Source organism: Lacerta agilis, chromosome 3, assembly GCF_009819535.1.
Source record: "Lacerta agilis isolate rLacAgi1 chromosome 3, rLacAgi1.pri, whole genome shotgun sequence".
In the NCBI taxonomy this organism is placed as follows: domain Eukaryota; kingdom Metazoa; phylum Chordata; class Lepidosauria; order Squamata; family Lacertidae; genus Lacerta; species Lacerta agilis.
In genome coordinates this window covers 86,544,827-86,557,050 of record NC_046314.1, presented here as the reverse complement: position 1 = coordinate 86,557,050, position 12,224 = coordinate 86,544,827, and the positions used below count along the sequence as shown (strand labels likewise).

The 12,224-nt window shown below is 40.4% G+C and overlaps 1 protein-coding gene across 1 annotated transcript in view; it reads left to right on the top strand.

Annotated features, from left to right (window-relative positions):
• LOC117044643 (ALK tyrosine kinase receptor-like) overlaps positions 1–12,224 on the top strand; it is a 252,823-nt gene that overhangs the window by 174,125 nt on the left and 66,474 nt on the right. Inside the window, exon 3 of the mRNA XM_033145451.1 lies at positions 6,133–6,291. Coding sequence (XP_033001342.1) covers positions 6,133–6,291 — 159 coding nt within the window. The remainder of the gene's footprint in view (positions 1–6,132; positions 6,292–12,224) is intronic.

Sequence of the window (12,224 nt, the reverse complement as noted above, 5' to 3'; positions counted from 1 at the left end):
TATATTTAGAAGCATATGTGTTTAGAGAAGCATATTTTTAGAGAAAATATGCAAATAACTGAATTTTCATGTGGATTTAAAAAGAAACTTACAAGTTAAGGAAGGAACGGGATGGAGTGGACTCACTGTGAACCCATGCAAAAGTGACACACACCAGCAAACTGTCTTATATCAAATTAGGGCATTGGTCCATCAAAGCCAGCACTGACTGACAGCAGTTTTCCAGGATTTCAGACGTGTTCATCTCATGTGCTCAGACAACCCAGACATGCGAATTTTCAGCTAACACCCAAAAGATTGAGTGCAGGTTTTTTAAAGGGTGAGCTCCTCTTTAGACTTCAAGGCTGTTTTCCTCCACAAAAGCTATTGAGCATCTTCCATTGCAGCTTTGCAGATCTATAGAATTAAAGCTGAACTCTGGAACTCCCTGCCAGAAAAAAATTATTGTGGCGAATAATTTAGCCATTTTTAAATAAAGATTAGATATCCATAGAAAATGATGTCAATAACTGGCAGCTGATTATTCTAATCTCCACTTTCATCTGTCACTATTTCATTTCATTTCATTTCATTTATTATTATTATTATTATTATTATTATTATTATTATACCTGACTTTGCCCTTGCACTACCACTTTGTGACCAGTGCACCTAAGTAATTTTTAGCCTTCTCAAATGGACCCTGGAGCAGAAAGTTTAAGAATTCCTGTTCTTGATTAGAATGTGATTCTAGGGTGAAAAAGAGCCCTGGCCAAAGATGCACCAGGCCATGGGTGTTTTATTTGAACTAATTTAGCAATGTATCAATGAAAAGCAAAGACACAGAATCACAGAATTGTACAGTTGGAAGGGACCCCAAGAGTCACCGTCCAACCCCCTACAATGCAGGAATTTCAGTTAAATTAAAATCCTAAATAGTCATTTGTGAAAACCTCTGGTCCCAGTATATGTTAGAGCCAGGGCAAATTAGCCCCTCTACCTGAAAGGGGCTGGGAAGAGATTGCCCCATCTCCATTCCTTGTGAATCTCCAGGTGCATCTCTGAATTCCATGCTGCATGTATTCAGCTTGCCCATGCAGCTCCCGCCACAGGATTACTCCTTGACCCCAAGAGCAAATGTATCAATTATCCCACACTGAAATCAATGCTAGAAGTTGGATCAGCCTTCCCAGATGTGTGGATCCCTGCCTTCCCATTCTAGTTCTCTGAAGGTACATTCAATTACCAGAATGGGAAGAGTCAGGGAGCAGGATGCAGCTCTGATACCACCTTCGTGCACCTTCTTAGGGAGGTGGGAGAGGTATTGTCAAAAGGCAAATAGGGAAGCTTCAGAGCTGGCTTTGCTTTTGAAATTAGTAACTGAAAAATCAATATGTCACTTCCCTGTCATGAATTAAAAGCTTATGGGCATTATAAATTAAGTATATAGAGGTTAGCCAGTGTTAATAGAGGTCCACAGGGCTCACCAAAGAGTACTTCTCCCAAGAAAGCAATTTAAACACTGTCTCCTCCCTAATGCATATCCTTGAATATTTATTTAGCGGGACTTACTGTAGTAAAAATGTCTCAGCATTGTCCATACTGCATGTACTTATGCAAGTATTTGTGGATTACACTTGCCCAGGCCAGTGTCAATTATAGGCACAGCTTTGCTCCTTGCAGTAGTGAACATGGGCTATATATTGAAAGGGAGTATATGAATTCCCCTGGAAAGGGAGCATGAGGTTGATCATGGGTCACATGCTTGTGGTTTCCCAGCAAACTCTTCATACCCCAGAACAGCCAATAAAAATGCAAATGAAATGAAATCACGACCTGATACTTGGAGTCGAGACATGCTGACCAAACAGCATGCCAGAACATGGGCACATCAGTATGCTCAGAGGCTTGTCCATTCAAAACACCTCAGAACTAAAGTGTCAGATCTTGGCATTTGATTAGATCAGGAGAATTAGATCAGTGGTTCCTAATTAGCTAAGTACTGTAGACCCCTGGTTTTTCAAAAGTCAAACCATGGATCCCTACTTTTGAAAACAGTGATGCCTCTGCGGTAGTTTTTGTTATGTGAATGGTGCCACCTTGCCTTCCAACATGACTTGTGCAAGAGCATGGTCCCCCAAAATGTATGTTTTTTGGGTTCTGCAATCTTCTGTGAGTGTACGGGTCCCCCCTCAAATGGGATGTCCTGGACAGGTGATGGGTATGTACCACGGACCCCCTGGGTGGGTTATGCAGACCCCCTGGGATCTGCAGACCACTAATTAGGAACCACTGGGCTAGATGATTTGAGCTTTGTGCGTGTCGTTTCTCATTCTGTGCTATGCACCCATTTCTCTTTTAAGAGATTCACCTTTTCTCTCCCCCTGCACAATATTAACCATGGCAGTAGAGTCCTGAATGTGTTTAATAAACCCCACAGACCTCAACATTTTTTGTTTTCGAGTTTTGGGGTGGGTGGGTGCTTTTTATTTTGTTAATGCATTTTGTGTTCTCATTATTTATTTCTATGCTCTGAACCGTCCTGTGATCTCAGATGAAGAGTGGTACACAAATTTAATCAAACAAACAAACAAACAAGGTTTACGCCTTAGACTTATACTAAAGATTGCAGCCTCAGTTTGATAAAGAGATATATTCATTTCTGAAGAACAACTCTAATGAAGACAAAAAAAAAATGATTTCTGGTGAATTGTGCTAGTAGACAGTTTGTGATAAATTGACGCTTTTTTGTAGTTTCCTAAACTTTTGGTGTCTTTGTCAAAAGACTTGAAAAGGAAAGCCTTCAGTTTTAGTGTAAATGGAAAATCTGGATTTGTGATTCACCGGACCGTAGCAATTCCACCCAAGGCTTTACGATCTGTGCAGTTCATACAACTGCTGCATAAACATATACAGATATAAATCTTTGGGAAATCTCACTGCACAAAGCTACTGAGTATGCACTGTAGCTACTTCCTAAAATTCCATATCTAGTCATGTCTTTTAGAAGTGGCATAAAAAGGAAACTCTCCTGGTTTTTCTATTAAATGTAATTACTTTCCCTTACATATTTTCTTTCCCCGGCTTGGAGGAAAAGCTGGCTTTTATTTAAACACAAACAGCTTCAAAAGGCTGAATGCACCTCATGCCACACCCAAGCTAAATAGCAAGTATTTGGTATGCACTGAAACAGGACGTTGGTGTGGTGTTGCATTAGAAATGTTCCTCAACTTGTATAAATAGTAATTCTAATTATGAACAACTCACCACTCACAAGTGCTAAAAGAAATTATATGTTTTCTACAGTACGTTTTTGTGACTGCAAACTAAAAAATGGTAGGGACAAAAGAATGGGCAGCTTACAAATGAGGTTATATATATACAGTATGTATAATGTGCACTTAGGCTGAATTGGGTGCATAATCTTAGCTTCATCTGAGCTTTTAATTAAGAGAGTAACTTGAAGCTACATAAAGCAAATACACTTCCTCTCAAGGGAAAATGTGTCCTGTTTGAAATCCTTTTCAAAGTTCCATGTATTCCACAAGACCAGACCAGAAATATGGAGTATTAATCTTATGAGAATAATGAGATACTATGTACCAGACATTAGGCAGTAGTGATTTTGTCATTCCTTCTTTTGATTTTCCAGTATAGGCCCGAACACTAATTGAAAGACTAACATGACCAAATTAAAGCCTGTCTTACTGCCGCCTGCCTAGAAATATCAAATTTATGGATACCAAGTACAACTTAAGTGCCTGTTGTTTTTATAAGAAGCCACTTGAGGCTTCTCTGCTGGAGTGAATGCAGGGGTGGCAATTTTCATTGGGTGTGGAATGAGTTTGAACCTCTTCTTCCCCTGTGGCATGGCCTTGATGGGGGGGGGATAAGCTAGTGCCCTCCCCCACATCTGCTATTTAAACAGGTTTAGTAGGTGAAAAAAAATAAAATTCATTCCAGTAGCACCTTAGAGACCAACTAAGTTTGTTATTGGTATGAGCTTTCATGTGCATGCACACTTCCTCAGGTTTAGTAGGTGGTTGGTAAGAGTGGAATGGGTGGTCCCTGAACAAACACTTTCCCTTTTATGAACCTGTCCGCTTACTAAGATATGTTAATGAGGCCCTCCTGGTTGTGTCACGGTCTGCTGAAGTCTTGCAACAATTTAGAGCAGGCATAGGCAAACTCGGCCCTCCAGATGTCTTGGGTCTACAACTCCCATCATCCCTGACCACTGGTCCTTGTTAGCTAGGGATGATCATAGAATCATAGAATCATAGAGTTGGAAGAGACCACAAGGGCCATCCAGTCCAACCCCCTGCCAAGCAGGAAATGGGAGTTATAGTCCCAAAATATCTGGAGGGCCGAGTTTGCCTATGCCTGATCTAGAGGAGGGCCTTTTATGTGGCAGCCAGCTTGGGAAACAGTCGTCCCTCAGCCCAAAATCTGTTGAAAAAGACTGCTGCTTATGTGTATTTTAAAGGTAAAATACAAATTAATATGGTGGGTGGCCGCAGTCTCACCAACACTATGTTTTGTAACTGTCTAGCCTATAGACACATTACAAGAACAAACAAACCAGGGGAGTCAGGGGAAGGGCAGGAGATCTGTGGCCTGGAACAAAAGATCTGGGGCCCTGGCCCCCCCAGGGTATTCCCTAACACTGCCCCTTTTATTCCATGCTTCATTGCCTCTCTGCTCATCTTTTAAGCTTATCAGCCTAGCAGCTTTGTTATTTGCTGACTCTCTTATTTGTTGGGCTCATTTACCTGCTTAGCTTCACCTCCTCCCAATTCCTAGAATCATAGAGTTGGAAGGGACCCTGAGGCCATCCAAAAGCAGGACTGTCCACATGCTGGTTCCTACATATCGCAGACTAAGGAGACAGTCAAATGTGAGCATGACACCATAGCTTAGGGCATAAGAAGTCATTCTGATATTAAGGAAAACCCAGTCCGCACTGTTAGAAACAGTGTAGACTGAATGTGTGTGTGTGTGTCTGTGCATGCAGGATTGTATCTGCTTCCCTCAGTTGTGACTTCAGGATGTCCTATCAGTTCTGTGTGCACAGAGACCATGCATATATAATTTATTACATGCACAGGCTCTCCCTAAGCAACTAAGAACCCAGTTTTCCCCATTTATGTGGAGAGAACTTATGCAGGTTGTACACCTGGGTGCCCGGAGTGAACAAGGTGCTAGCAATGTCACAAAAGTAGTAGCATGTATGGTAAAGAAAGCAGAATGAAAAATGTAAAAGGGCTCATTCATTTCACTTTGTCATTAAACAGGTGAATTATCTGAAATAGATCAGAGAAAGGGTGAGGGTATTAACCTTAGGATTAAAAGGTATGATGCCTCCAAGAGAATGGGGTGAAGATCATAAATCTATGCAGGCTGGAAAGAAATGAGATGTTTAATAGAGAATCTAATTGAAGTTTAAAAAATGTCTTGGCTGGTTTGGCTAGTGTCAACTTCAATTATTTGGGTTAATCTCATCCCGGGATGAGAAGAATAGATGTTAATGAAAATCTCCTAAGAGCAGCAGTTTTCCACCCCCAAAGTTCTGAAATTTCTAGGCCAACTGTAGACTGAGGGCAAACATAATTCGAGTCACAAAGAAGGCGGGGGGGGGGGGAGATTTAAGCAGAAGTAAAACACACTACCACCACAATTTCAAGGAAAAACACACCTCATCTAGTGCTTCTTCAAAAAAAAGAAGAAGAAGAAGAAAAAGGAGTAAGGAGAACAACATGCTATGTTTGAAATGAGGCAGTGAATTTGGTTTTCTCCTCTTATTGTTTCTGTACTGCTCTTTCTGCAGATGGACTGCCCATCTCAACAAGGAATAAAACAAAAATAGAAATAGTTGTACTGGAGCAGGAGCTCTGATGGCACAGGCATAGCCATATGTGCTTCTTTTCCTAAATCTTATTCCTAGATGTAGAGATCTATTTTCTTTCCCAGTACAGACTGAAGTTGAATCACAGTGAGAAAATACAAATCCTCAACATATGGTGATATGGTCTGTTTTCCTAATGTGGAATGGGCAAAATAATTATAATAATGGCAATGAAATATCTGTTGGCAAAGATAGTTGTATTATTTATTTTTGAATGTTCTCTTTCTGTTTTCCTTTCCTTTTTCTAGTTTTTGACTGCAATTTTGAATCGCACTGTGATCTAGAATATTCCCCACCGATGAAGGAGGGACATAACAGAACCTGGCACCGAGTGAGTGCAAATGAATTCTCACGGCTCCATCTTTTGGATGGCCCAGAGAGGGATTACTCTGAAAATTCAGCAGAAGGTGAGAATAACAATCTGTATTCACTGAACACAATGGTTGACGTCTTATTACTCCAAGAGGAATAGGATTTTATTTTGAGCTTATGGTCTGTTTCTCAGCAGGTGTTGGGGCAGATGTAAAATGTTTGCTATGAAAGGTTGCAAGAAAATTTTTACATGAATAATAAGGACATGCATTCTTATGAACAACATCTTAAGTCAATTAGTCTCCGGAAGTGTTACCTGTACAACCCAAACCAGAACTGATATGTTAATGGATAGGATTCAAAACAATCTTTTAACAAGCCATGATACACATGTGAGAACTTCCTGTTAACAAATGTTAGAAAGTGACAAGGTGAATATGTGATGAAACTTTAAGCAAACAGGCTATTGTGTGATAATGGCAACCACTGAACAAACAGCATAGACATTGAAAAATCTACCCTAAGATTTTGCTATAACCTCTTTGTTCAAATGTCTTCAGGATCAACACCAGGCCATGGTGTAACAATGCTATTTCCATGCAAGTGTGTGTTCTGAATTCAGTTGCAGGGCTTTAATGCAAACAACATTCAAACTTTTTGTGACTTCTGATGAAAGGTCCTTAATTAAGCTGCTAATTATTCCCCAGAGGATCCTAGAGGGCAGTTTTAGAACTTAGGACGGTGCCTCCTCCTAGCATGCAGGCAAGGTCCTTCTTCAAATGACCTCATCTAGAGGGAGGAGCCATCCCATTCTCCAGACCAGCCCTTCCACTTTGAAGGTTGGGACTTAGTTGTGCTGCTTAAGAGCTCAGCTTTTCCTCTCCACATCTTTCCCTCTCTCACTCTTAAATTTCTCATCTTCTTTGCTTCATCTTTTCCCCATCCCATCCCCAGAGGTGGTTCACACCTATTCAGACAGGAGAGATCACCAAGCTGGTCAGCAGACATTACTACTTCCCTAGAAGGGCAATGAACTGTGAAAGCTCCAGCAGTGGATCCTCCCATGGCTGCATTTTCTTCCACTGTGGTCTTCCCTTCAGAAAGAGAGAGGGGCCCACAGGGATGCCTGTGAGAAGCATGTGAAAGTGGTATTATGCAGAGATTTTGAAGCACCGACCCTTGGAGCTTTGGTGTTCACTTGGGCTGTTTTCAGTTTTGCAAACTTCAGATAGCTCCTTGGGGAACTGGTGGGATTGTTGAGCCATGTGTCATTATGGGGATTAAGTGGTTATTCTAGCTCTTCCCCCCTGCGCACCAGGAGAAGGCACTATCCCAAGTATCAGGGCTGCACTCTAGGAACTCCTGGGAATAGAAATTGACACTAAGCATTTCCATTTACCTCTTTTAACTCAAGGGAACACCTTTTTCTTTACCAGCCTGTCTATGGGGGAGGCCCTTCTTGTTGTTTCACCACCAGGGGAAGTACATGGTGTCATGACAAGAAAAGAAGTCTTTGGATTGGTAGTGATTGGCCTCTGTAATGCCTGCCCCTCAGAAGTGTGCCTGGCACCAATTTTACTTGGATTTCAGAGTCAGTTTAAGTCAACCATTTTGTGCAAGCATTTGGAAGAGGTTAGGTAATGTTACCACTGTGGTGTATCACTTACTGTATTCAAAATTTGTTTTCGTTTTTTAAAAGAAATGTTTGTATTGACCTGTTCTGTATTTTGTTGATATTTTGCTGTAATCCACCGTGGAATAAGTCACATTACAAGCAAATTGAAATTTGATCATGAGGATGGAATTTGGTGATGAGACTACATTTGTGAACTATCTCTAAGGTGTAAATAATTAGAACACTGGGGTTTAAGATTGCTCTCACTAACATTTCATTAGCAGGTTATGACTTCAAAATGCTGTGATGACCCTGAAAGGGGAATGGCCCTTAAAGGGTTGCTTTAGGAGTGCTGCATGAAGGCTGTTGAGTCAGATAAGCAGACTGGGAGGAACCATTAAAATTCCAGGTGAACCCTGACAGAGCCTCTTCAGGAGAACTGTAGTCTTATGATTCACAGCTAGCTGTTTCCTTTTCTGTCTGTAGATGATCACTTGAAAAATTTGCTCTTTCAGCGAGCATTTTCTATTCAGCTTTAAATCATTTTGCTTACAGCTGTTTGGCACAGAAGTATTGTGTGTGGTCTGCTTCTATCTTAAATAATTAGGCACAGTAATTTCAACCCCTACTGTTTGTTTCCTGAAAATGTGATTCCAATTAGCTGCCTCCCGTTTCAACTCCATTCATAGGTTGTGAGTAAGAGGAGTAAATTTGTCCTTCCATCAATTTCTGTTTGAAGATCCTGGTGGGAGACATTCCTACAATAGGATAACACCTCCTACTGTCTCATCCTGACTCGAATGAGGAATGGTTCCTGATTTGGCTCTGGATTCAGGCCTCAGCCAGATATGTATCTCTAGTGGCTTTAAATGAATTCAGTTAAATTGATGAATGTGATTTCATGTGACTGTTGTACAAATCAGTTCACTGAATTTTATTTAGAAGGAATGTTCTCCAGATTTATTGCACCTTCTCCGTGTATGCAGATCTCTGTGGGTAACCATTTGTAACTAACTTGCTATGCGGAAGGTGTGATAACTTTCTAATTAGTCAAATGTTTTGGACGTTTCCTGAGCCATCATATCATAACTGTATGATATAAATATTGTTGGTATGAGCAGCAGAAAAAATATAGGTGGGTAGCCGTGTTGGTCTGCCATAGTCAAAACAAAATCGAAAATTCTTTCTAGTAGCACCTTAGAGACCAACTGAGTTTGTTCCTGGTATGAGCTTTCGTGTGCATGCACACTTCAGTGTATCTGAAGAAGTGTGCATGCACACGAAAGCTCATACCAGGAACAAACTCAGTTGGTCTCTAAGGTGCTACTAGAAAGAATTTTCGATTTTGTTTAAAAAAAATATACACTTCTTCTAAACAGTGATTGTCTTTTTCTCTGAGATGCTAATTTATTTTGAGGGGTTGAAGCTCTCCAAATCTGATGAAGTTACAATAAATGTAAAAGAATTACATGCTCTGTTAGTTGGATGCTTCCTTTTTGTTTCTCACAGAGGTACTGAGACGAAAAGGTCACAGGACAAAATGTTCTGGGACCTAGCTAGGCAGTGAGAATATTAGCATTCAGAGACAATGAATTATTGGACTGTAAATGCTTGCTGACTTTAATTTATGGTCCTTTTGACAGAGAAGGATGAGGGAGACACTACAGGATAATAAAGCGATAATCCTGAACAAAATATTATATATTAACGTAACTAGAGAGAATAAATCAAGGCATTGGCTTGCAAGAAAATAAGCAACAAAGAAACATCAAGCTTCCTAGAGTGAATATAATAAGAAATACCCAGATAGAAAGATAAAAGGGTACATAGAAGTTGGAAAGTTCAAGTCAGATGAGTAACGTTGATTGTATTCAGTGCAAAGAAAATAAACAATGCTGAAGGCAGTAGTCACATATCTGAGAGCCAGTTTTGCATAGCTCTCACTACATTTTCAGATGTCGTTCTCAGGACTATTCCCCCTGATATGTAAGATGCTAAAATAAGGAATGGGCACCGTGCCAGTGTGTGAAACGGCTATGCAAAAGCTAATTAGGAAAGGGACAAAAAATAAAACCACAAATATAATAATGGCTTATTGTTATTAATTATTATTATTAATAATAGTAATATTAAATTAATTAAATTTCTATACTGCCCTTAAGCCGAAGATCACAGAGTGGTTATACACATCTACAATGTGACCATTCTTGGAATACTGAAAGAATCCTGAGTATTGTAGTTTGTTAAGCATACTTTAAATTGTAGCTCTGGGAGTGGAAAACTACAGTTCCCATGAATCTTTGGCGGAAGCCATGCACTTTAATGGTGTGTTGGATGTGCTATAAATGACTTTGAAAGTGACTCTTTCCTATGTCACTGAGATGCCTTAGCAGCAAGGCTGACCCAAGACATTTTGGCATCTGAGGCGAACCACAAAATGTCCCTCCCCCACCAGAGAAGAAGGGGTGAGTGACAGTCTGCATCAGGAGCAAGCGGCGGGGAGTAAGGATCTACAGTGAGAACAAGGGTGGGAGGAGACTATTCTCCAAGAGGCTGCATTGTGGGGCAAGCTGCTGAGGAGGCAGCAGATCTGGACCTCTAAGGAGCACACCATAACTGTTGCTGTCACAGTAGCAGCAGTGGGCAATGTATTTCTTGGAGACCATGGATCTTGCTGCCCCATGGATTCTTCTGCCCGAGATGGCCGCCTCACGGATGGGCCAGCCTTGCTTAGCAGTAAAGACTGTTCAGGACTGAACATTTCTGCTCTGTCTTCATAGCACATAATCAGGACAGCTGCATCAGAAAAATGCAGAAGAGCTGAATTTTAAATTTTAACTTGGCATTTGTCACATTGTTTGCTCTGAGAACCCCATCCAGTGATTTCTGCATGATCTCATGGTCTCTTCTACATTTCAGCACATCAATATAGACCACCTAGAGAGAAATGTAACAATATTGCTTATATAAAGAAAATCTGAAAGGATACTAGCTTCTCCAATAAGGACATAACAGAGGCGTTAACACATGGCAACTGTACCTGAATTTTTGAAGTAAAGTACTGAGGAACTTCCTTTATAGCTTAAAGAAAATATTCACTCTTAAACTAGCTAATTCAGAGGCATTAGCCTCATTAGTGACACAGTGGAGGCTTTATTAGTACAGCCTTTCTGCTCTAATGAGCTTTCTCCAAAAAGGCAGTACCCATAGATTAACATGTTTAATTTTGCATATGCCTGCTAATTTTGCAATAGGTTTATATTTATTTAAAATACAGAACTGGGATATGTGTGGGTTAGTCTGCTAATCTTGTTGAGAGGTGTGTGTGTGTGTGTGTTCCTTAATTGAATTTTTGTGAACTGAACAGCTTCTTATATAGAATGAAATGAAAACATTTAGTATGGCTAGTACCAGTATGTCATAAGTATATATAAATAATGACATGTGTCCTTCAGTATGAATCAGTTATTATTGTCTCTTGAATAAGTGAGTGGCTTCCATAGATTTATAGGGAAGAGAACAATGCAAAGAGATAGAAACAACAACAACAACACTCCCCTCTTCTCTTGATGCTTTGATTACCCATGTCCAGGACAGGGCAATGTGTTGCATGAACCTTAGCAGCATCACAAACTGCAAACCCTATACCTTCTGCCATAAATGTAAATGACTCAGACATTTGGACCACTGCTTTCAAAGGAGGAAGGAGGCTTTTCTTCAATTCAACAGTGTCCCTTATCTGTAATCCATAACCCTCTCCTATATAACTTTATGGGAAAACATGGAATATTTTGGAGATTGTAAAGGTATTTCAAGTGAGGATATATTTCAAGTTAAAACCTGCTCCCATCCCAGGCACTAATAGTAGTGGTTTAGTATATGCATAATATTATGTTTTGCAGCTTAGTAAAATGCCCTTGTCTACATAAATTCACAAAACCTGTGATATATGCATCAACTAACAGATGCATCCTATAACCTGATTCTCTATTTTCTTTGGTTCCAACCAATGCTAGGACAATGATATTCAGGTTCTCAATCTACTGGCAGGTCAGTAGGGCAAGTAGCAGGTTCTAGAACAAGTTTATGGACACAGTAGGCGGCTCGTCCAACTAGGTAAGTAGAATTTGGGATATAATGAGATGGTGGGAAAAGGTGTTTCATCAGCAAAGTCCAGTCAACTATAGCTAGCCCTGAAATCCCACCTTTTCATCATGCACATGTTGGGCCATTCCTGGACCCACTGGCACTCTGAGCCTTTATTTGGATGTTGTGCTAGCAGCACAAAGACCTCATGCCGAAAGGTGCTCTGCCTTCCAATACTTCCTACCACTCAGGCTTATCAGTGACATTCCTAGGGCATGATCATAATTTATACAACACACCTTCATATATACACTGAGCATGGGGGAA